This window comes from Myodes glareolus, chromosome 11 (assembly GCF_982192425.1).
Source record: "Myodes glareolus chromosome 11, mMyoGla1.1, whole genome shotgun sequence".
Lineage (NCBI taxonomy): Eukaryota > Metazoa > Chordata > Mammalia > Rodentia > Cricetidae > Myodes > Myodes glareolus.
The window spans coordinates 5925576-5934667 of NC_142036.1; the positions used below are offsets into that span (position 1 = coordinate 5925576).

The window sequence follows — 9092 nt, forward strand, 5'->3', positions numbered from 1 at the left end:
AGTGGATCGCGAGATAATCTCCCTCAGATTTATGATCAGGACCATCCCAGTATATCTACTAGTAGGGCCTGACACATCTAAGCTGGAACTGACCCAGGCAAGGAGACCGAAGTGCTGGATACTCCAGGCAGCTGTGAGTCCAACCCCTCACGGATGATAATACCATTCAGCTGTAGCCAGGACAGAACTGTACCAATGTAGAACCAGAGGACTATGTTTTCCAGGGTGCCTAGGCCCTGGAAGGTTGGCAGTCAGTGACCCCATCCTATCTGTCTGGGAACAGATCCCACTCTTCAAGGCTAGTTCTGAGTCTTACTTAGTTCTGCTCTGGCCTTTGTCATGAAGGACTGGCATGCTCCGGAGATGACCCCTGCAGCTGGAACCTTCCTTTCCAGCTTACCCTGACCCCTGTTTGCCTACAGGGCAGAGTCTGAGTACTATCACTTCCTGCTGCCTCCTGCTGGGCATGGCCCCTGCCAGGTCTCCTCCACCTCTTCCTTCATCAGCGCTCCTGCGTAGGAACAGGCTTAGACATTCCCACAAAAGGAGATTTCCCTGAACTTTAAGCAGCCTTCTTCCATGGAACATCCTTAGGGTGGCAGTGCACATTCCAGCCGTCAGGCCTTTCTGTTCTTGTCTCTAGAGTTTGGCCTCTTGCTTCCGGATCTGTAGAACCGGCTTTGGGGAGTTACTTTTGCCCACCAGTGTCCACAAGGAACATCTTCATCTCTCCTCTGCAATGCTATTTCTTGTCATGTTTCTTCATTTTCAAGGATGCCCTGGGCCTCCTAAAATATAGCTCATCCTGAGATGCTGTTTCTCCAATGCCCTGAGTGTATCTCCACCCTCAGGGCTACAATACCATTCTGCCCTCTCCCCATCTATGTTTATGCTCCTAGCCTGCTGCTACTGCCCCCACCCCTTACTCCCTGCATCTGAGATGAGCCCCACACAAGTCTCTCATGTCAGTGCCTAAGCCCCAGGTAGAAATTCCCCCTCTCCTTCCTTGGAACTCCTGGTACATTTTGGTGGAAGGAAACCATGTGTGCATACTTTTATCTTCCCAGAGTGTTTTAAATTACAGATGAACCTCCTAGGGGGTTCCCACGGGGTACAGCACAGCTTCATGGCAGGCATGTATCGCATTCTTATCCACAACGTGCGGCCTACTGCTGCCCTCAGGTCTTCTCCGAGCAGTTTCCATCCTCCAGAAAGCAGGGCGCTCAGGTAAGGTTGGGCAGCACACACTTCTGTGTCTGAGTGGCACAGACTGTGGGCATTATCTGTGTCATCTCTTGTGGTGTCTGTCTAGTGAGGTGTCTACCTAGAAAAACCACAGCTGCTCCGTGCCCAGGAGTCTGAGGTTTATGTCAGGGGCATAATGGAAGAAGCAACATGGAAAGATAAGCCAGATCTAGACCTTAGAGGGAAAAATACAGGGCGCTGCCTGGAACCTCAGAATCCAACACAGTCCAAGAGAAGAAAACACTAACTTCAGCAGGCAGGTGGTAGTGACCTGGCAGAAGTCCTCATCTGAGAGGCAGCTTTGTCTGAATACACAGATGAAGGAACCAAACAGGACTTCAAGTCTGGGAGTGGACTTGGAAGTCAAGTGGCACTCCTATCTTTGAGCAGACAGTGAAGAATGAGGCAATGTCCTTCTAGAAAATGCTCTTCCTCTAACAACCAATGGATTGTAACAGAACCAGTAAATGTACAGGGTCTAGGGCCTAGAAAACCCTCCTACCCGAACTCACTATCCTGACCCAGACGTCTTGGGCTTCTGGTAGCAAGCCCAGGACCCCTCCTCTATGACCAAGCAGAGAAAATCTCAGGTACCACAGGAGTGGGAACCCCCTGCCCCTTGTTCTGAACAACATCACTGGGGCCCTGCAGTGCCTGTCCACTGTGATAGACCTGTGACAAGCCCTTCCTGGACCTTAGCACCTGGTGGAACCGCACAGTTTGGTTTTCCTCTTGGTTCAAGTTTTCTCCTCATGGTTCAATCCTCACTGACCAAGAAGAGCTGCACCGCATCGGTGGGCTTTGCTATTTACTACTAGGTCATGAGATTAGTGACCTGAGGTTAGTCAAATGCTGGTGAGATGTTTTATTCCTAAGAATATCAGGGTACTATTTCTAATAGCAAAATTTTGTCATTCCTCGAAAAGCTCAATCGATAGAAAGGAGCAAAGGAATGTACTAGATATTCTATAAATTTGAAGGCGAATGTGAAGCTGACACAGTCTCCAGACTGAACGAGAGAATGAAGATCAAAGCACAGACCAAAGCAAGCATGGCTGGCTTTCGAGGGCGCTGTGCACAGGCTCGGCTCTGTCAGTCTCACAAGGCCAGGGAGAACGGGCATGGACACGCTTCTCATATTTTAACATGTACATACTTTAACAGTATTATTCTGTGTACATAGTCATTAATTGCTAATACTCATTTCTATTGTAAAAATGTTCATGGATTCCTTCAGCAAAAGCTAGTTGAAATATTTTTAAAGGCACGGTGTAAGATTTGGTGGATGTACCAGGACACAGATATGTTCTCTTTTTCTCTCCCTCAAGAACAATAGGGTAGAAGGACTAATCATCAGTGCCGTGGTCACTATGCCTGGATAATGAAAAGGTGTCTCAATTTGTTGAGGGTTCTCCTGTGTGGGCTGCTTAAGCCCTCCATGGGCACCTTCTGAGTAGACACTGCCTGCTCATGTCCACTTCTTTCTGAGGATGTCAGACATAAACAGCACTGGGCACCAGAGACTGTATTTCTCTGAGCAGCGTGGCAATTAAAACACCGTCCCATTAGGTGCTCAACTGTCTGGGATTCTAACAACCGTCTGTGGAAGGTGGGGATTCCTAGGGTGGGGCTACGACCCAGATGCATAGGCCTTGGCTCTGAGAGGTTTCAGAGGTGTGTAGGAACCCTTGTGAATGTGAAGTTGTGCACTGTGGGAGAAGCAGAAACATCTGTTGCTGGCCCAATATCTGTTATTATTATGAAGCTGTGGCTGGCTACTGTCAGTCAGCTTGCCAGCAGAAAATAACCTCAAGACCTGCACAGTTCCTCCTACAAGTCCAAGACTGCATGTTTAAAACAAACCAAGGCCCACTGAGCAGCACCTTCCTTGACCTGGTTCTAAGCTGACTATAACCATCACAATTTCTTTGGTGAAGGCATATAGTCTAACTTTTGTTCTGTTAAGCCCTAGATGGCCACAGATGTAGATATGGGGTGATATGGGTTCTTATACTGACTTCCTGGAGAACATTCCTCTCTCCTCAACCACCCGTGACCTTAGGCCCCATACCTGCACACTGTCAAGATTAAATTTGTCTTAGCAATTAATCAAAATTGGAATATAGAACTCCAAATAGCCCCATAGCTTTCCGAGTCCTTAGTACAATCCGTTTTAGGATTGACAAGTTTCGTAGAGATTTGTTACACCCTTTTGTTCTGTTTTCTTATTCATCATATAGTAAAATGGAAGAGTTCCGTGTCAGGACTGCAGGAAATTATTTTACTAGCATTGAAGTGCTTTATTCCTAACTTCTGACGTTCTTTTACAGCAATGCCACACTGGTGCAGAATATGAAAGCAGCTCTCACGGATGCAAGGAACTCAGCAGCGTCCCTTCCGACTTCATGAGGCTACGTCCTGTAGCCTCGTCCCACCAGAAGTGCCCCCTCGGCTCTGGCTCCACACAGCCTCTGGCTCCCATTGCCCACAGCATCGTCATCCTGGCAACCTACTGCTATTTATATTCTTGACATTGAAACCCTGCATATTTCAGAGAGCAGACTCAGAACTGGGGACGCAGGCTGTCTCTTCTGAAAGCTGCACAGTGATGGGCTGACCGTCAGCTCTGCTTTCCTGCAGGTGGCTGGTCAATGACCAAGAAGGTTTTGCAAAATAGAAAGGTGGATAAATCAGATACACAGATTTTTTTTTCTGTAAGCTAATAATGAAAATAGAAGCCCTCAATATAAAATGTCCAAGTAGGCATCCGTTTTTGCAAGAAAACCCATGAAGTTTCTCTATACACCAAACAAGGGAGGAATCCTACAGACTTGTTCTCCCTGGTCACGCCAGCCAAGCACCAAAGAAAGCCGGGCAGTTTTCACAGACTCCACCCAGGCTGTTCATACAGATTGCCCTCTGGGGACAACCCAGGAAGCTTGTCTCAGGTGCTGTCCTTGAGAGAAGCAGCCAGCAGGAGTCTCCAGCCTAGGAGCTCAGACACCAGCAGCTTGTGTCTCTGCAGCCACAGAGCTCTGCCCAGCTCCCATGAAAGTCTTATTTAAATTTTACTCTTTTAAAAACTATTGGTTTCTATTTTAAGTGTATTAGCATATACTGCACGTATGCAGGAACCTATGAAGTCCTAAAGAGGACACTGGACCCCTTGGAACTGCAGTTACCAATGTTTGTGATGCCATGGGTGGTGGGAACACAGAGAGTGCTCTTAACGACTCGTCTATCTTACCAGCTTCAGATCTAATCTTATTTCCCTCTTTTCTTCTTGTTATTGTTATTGTTGCTGGTGTGTGTGTGTGTGTGTGTGTGTGTGTGTGTGTGTGTGAACTTTGCCATAGGACTGTTTTCCTGAACTCTGAATTTGTACTGAACAGAGCCAGCCTCAGTGGCCACAAAGCTGACCCCTTTGTCTCACCTGAAGTCAGTTCTTTAGTGCTAGCCCTTCCTGGGGGCAGTGGAACTGATTGTATATTTGTCTATATTTTCATCAATGGACTGAGGTCAACTTGACATTTTGGGGGAATGTGGCCTTCAGAACCACATGTGTGCTGTAAAATCACAGGTCTTTAAAGGAAGCCTGGAGCTAGAGCCTTAACTTTCAAGTGAGGTAACAGGGGTCTAAGGCAGGCAAAGAAAGGGTGGCTATTTATAGTCTTTCTGACTGGTGTGGGAGTACTGGTTTGAAAAGTGTTCCAAAAGGTGAGGTGCTAATAACATTAAAAAATGCATTATGCTATAATACTTAATACAAAGAAAGAATGTAGAAGCTACAATATCTAATTATTTAAAGTCAAATGATAGTTAGGTACATTTAGATGAATATAAAATATGCTATAAAAATTAATCTCACTTTTTAAGGACTTATTTAAATGTGACTACTAGAAATTTCACATTAGTTACATAGCTGTAACTGTGTTTTGTAACACAGTAAGAGGTTCAGAGTGCAGTCTAGGACCTAGGCCTGCTAGCAAACAGCAGGTTACTGTAACAATCTCACCTTGATTTAAAGTTCTTTCTTGAAGAGGTTGTACACGTGACTCTAGAGTAGAGTGATCCAGGACAAAAGGTTGTGGTGCTGATACCTGGGCTGTACCCACAGCCATTTTGGACTGTGAACATGGAATGGGAGTACATCAAAGGCCTGGTGTCCCAGAAACTTTCTGTTCTACTCAGAGGACAAACTTGAGAAACACACAGTGTTTAAAATAGGTGTGTCTTCAGAAAACTGACATCCCATTTTCCTGCTGGCTTCTGACAAGTTTCGAACATTCTCAGTCGAACCAACAGTAAGGATAGTTAATATTTTAAAACCAAGAATTCAGATATGTGCTGTGATTCCCTGGGAACCAAAGCTGCCTTTGCGGAGCATGATAGAGCCATAACATTACATTAGTAACTGCTGCCTCCTCAAGCCATGGGAACTGTTGGTGTTAAGAATTGAGGTTTTCTTTCAAAAGGTTTGGTGAAATCCACACTGATACAATGCTGCAGGAATTTTGCTGGCGACTCACCAGAACAGCAGCAAGTGTACCTGTCTTTAAGGTAGGTAAACTCCAACCTCCCAGTTAGGGAGGACCTTCCACCCGCAGCCCAGACTTATTCCTGAAACCCACCTCTTTGCTTTTCTGTCTGGCTGTTCAGAAGCTCTACACATTTTGTTTCTTCTTCCTGTATTTCCAGATGAAAGCGACATTCTGGATGGATGCTGCTCACCTGTTCAAGTTAAAGAAACAGAATAATTAAAAATTACACAAGAGGGGTGAAGCAAAAATCTACAAGAAGACCCAAAACCTCACAGTTCTAAATTTCTTTCAAGCTGGCATTCATTTTAAAGTAGTCATTTTCATTTTCCTGGTGTGTTTTTTTTTAAAAGCTTTACTATCTATTTTGTAAAACAAACCTAAAATTCAGTCGAATACTTTTCCTGAGTAGGAAAACAAACTGGCATTCTATAGCATATGTTGTTATTACTAACTTAAGAGCGATTGGGCTGTAGAAATTCTGACTCTCTCAGAACTGAGGAGCTCCCATTTCGTAGCCTGCGGTCTGCTGAAGTACAGCAAGTTAACTCTCAGTGACTGCGGATGCACAGAGCAACTGTGCACCCGAGGAGCCCCTCTTTGATCACCCTAGAGTCAGAATAGTCTAAGTGAATTTTCACAAGCTTCAGGACATACTAGAAACTTAACCTACGAGTAAAGATGACCTTGTTATCATTATGGTTTGGTGTGAAACACCTACTTTTAAAAATAAAAGGCATTAGAAGAAAGAGTTGGAGCTGCGAGAACCGCATTCATCCCCAGGAGCCACGGGAGGTTTCTGGCAAAGCTTTCCTAGGGTCCTTAGACATGGCAGAAGCAGACTCCAAGGCTGGCCACCAACGAGAGGGTAAAGAGGAGACAGACTTCTCTGACCTGTGTCCTCTAAGCTGGGATGCTTATGGAGCACTTGGTCTCAGAACTTTGTCTCTCTATGTCTCAGTTTCTCCGTCTTCACAAAAACTTGCTTTTATAAGACAGTAATGAAAAGAAACCATGCTCAGTTGGGTATGGCTACCGGTGTTTGGTTATACTACTGTTGATATGGGCAAGCTAGGACTTCAACAAGGAATACCATTTCCTGACAAACTCAAAGGATGAAACACAATGTAGAATTTTTCTGCCACATTCCCTTCACTTAAAGATCACCTGAGATGCCTTAGTTTTATCAACTCATTACTACAAAACCACCAGACTATAAGATCCCTGATGCCAAGCAGCACATGGATCTAAATTTCAGAACTGATGAAGTGATCAATTAAGGTACTAAAAGCACCCCAATCCCTGATATTCCTGGAACAGAGAGAGCAATGGAAAATGTGGGACATCTGAGAGATTAAAGCGGATGGAGTCTCAAGGCTTCCCCACCATCCTCGTGAAGCTACCTTCAGCTGTCAGTGGGGGTGGAGAAAATGCACTCCAGAAAATTGAATTTTCATCAACAATGACGGAGGGCTTTCCTTGAACAATCCCTCCCCTCTTGCTGCACTCGCTTAGTCGGCTCCCTCAGCCTGGAGGCCCAAGTGTGGAAACCTTGTACAGGGACACAGTTCTCAGTGCAGGGAGGGAAAAGCAAGGAATAAGGCTCACACCCTTTTTTCTTTCTTAATTTTTTTTTTCAAATAAAGGGTAGAGTTCCGGAGAACTATATAAAACCACTGTAACCCATGTAGCAAACATCAGTTCAGGGGTTCCTTTGGCTTTCTTAGAAAAAACAAAACGAGTATTTCCAAAAGGAAACTTTCTTAGTCACACCACGTTCCCTTTGTCACATACTAAACAAACACAAGGACCAGGAGATGGAAAGAGAAATATTTAACCACAGAGCAACTGCAGTTTCCCTCGGAAGCGAAGCCAGAGCAGGTGGCCCGGGGAAGCAGCCACTCTTCTTGCAGGGTGCTAGGGATATTCCCAACTCCAAGCGCACAGTCAGACCAGAATCCAGATCGTCCCCGGGAGTCGAGGAGAACCTGGGCCCCCACTTCTGGCGAACCCGTGACGGCGGTGGAAATAGGAAAAGTGCCAATGAGTCCAGCAAGCCAAGGGTTAGGTAAGGCTTCAGTAGGGCGCCTGGGGTCCAGTGCATTCTGCTCTGGATCCAGTCCCCGCTCCATGCTCTACCCACTCTTGCTGGGACTCAGGAGGTGAGTCCAGCGGTCCACTGCAGGACGCACCTCTCCGGGAAGGGGACGCGGGTTCACTCACCGGCACCAGCAGCCAGCAGAAGCAGGTAAGCAGCACCGACGCCCTCATCTTGGGCTCAGTGCTCCGCCTCGGTGGTGAGCGCCCTCAGAAGTCACGGCCCCACCTCGGGGCCTCCCAGCACAGATTTCCTCAGTCTCGCGCCTAACGCCCTCTCCGCCTTCCAGGCTGCAAGTCCCAGCCCCGCCCCTCAGCCCAGTCCCCGCCTTGCGCCCCTTCTCCTTTAGGCAGAGCCTCTCCCTGGCATTCATCCACCAGGTCTCCGTCCAAGCGTTCCTCCCTCCACCCGCACTCCTCCCTGCAGTGCTGGGCCCTGAGCCTCACCCCAAGCCCCTCCTGACCGGGGTACTCCCCGTGTCTACCCTGTTCTATCGCGCCCCTTTCTGCCGGGCTCCCCTTGCTAGTCTTGCTACACTGCCTTCCTTCTTTGTGACCCCACTGTGGGCTGCCTTGCCCACGCCTTTGGAGGGCTGGAGACTCAGGTAAGCACATGCCCAAGGCACGAAGGACATCGCCCAAGCTCAGTTAAGGGAGCCTGAGCGCCAGGGAGGCACACTGACTCCCTATGAAAATGGGAAATCTGCATGCAGCTCAAGGAGGAACCCTAGCAAGCAGCTGACCGCCCATGGTAGGGATGCTTCGTGTGAGTGAAGAGACAGAAGGAAACTCTTGTGTGCTTTCCCCTGGAGAGTTCAAGGCCGGGCTGAACAGAAAGCAGGAGCTTCAGCAAGACAAAAGTGGGTCTGCCCACTGGCGCCAGAAGTTCTGCCCAGACCCTCGGGGTCCCACTGTGGCCCTCTGAACCCCAGACCTGTGGGAACACTGCCGCTGCTCACCTGCGGCTTGCTCTCAACAGGTCAGTCTAGTGAAGAGTAGAAAGTCCCCAGCAGATAACAGCACTAGCTGGAGTAAAGCTGGCAAGTTTTAAACCTCTTGTTCAGATGTAACTTTAAACCCAAAGTTAGATGGAAAAAATGATAGAAAATGCACCTTTCGCACTTTTGGGTGTCTCTCTGGCCACTAGCTTTCTCCTCATTGACTTTATCACGTGCTCTATGACACCAGAGCCCCATGTACCTGAGGACCTAA

The 9092-nt window shown here is 47.3% G+C and overlaps 1 protein-coding gene across 1 annotated transcript in view; it reads right to left on the reverse strand.

Annotated features, from left to right (window-relative positions):
• Vipr2 (vasoactive intestinal peptide receptor 2) overlaps window positions 1–8171 on the reverse strand; it is a 79784-nt gene extending 71613 nt beyond the window's left edge. Inside the window, exons 1-2 of the mRNA XM_048437801.3 lie at window positions 8007–8171; window positions 5877–5976 (exon numbers count right to left, since the gene is read on the reverse strand). Coding sequence (XP_048293758.1) covers window positions 5877–5976; window positions 8007–8054 — 148 coding nt within the window. The 5' untranslated portion in view covers window positions 8055–8171. The remainder of the gene's footprint in view (window positions 1–5876; window positions 5977–8006) is intronic.
• Between the last annotated feature and the right edge of the window lie 921 nt (window positions 8172–9092).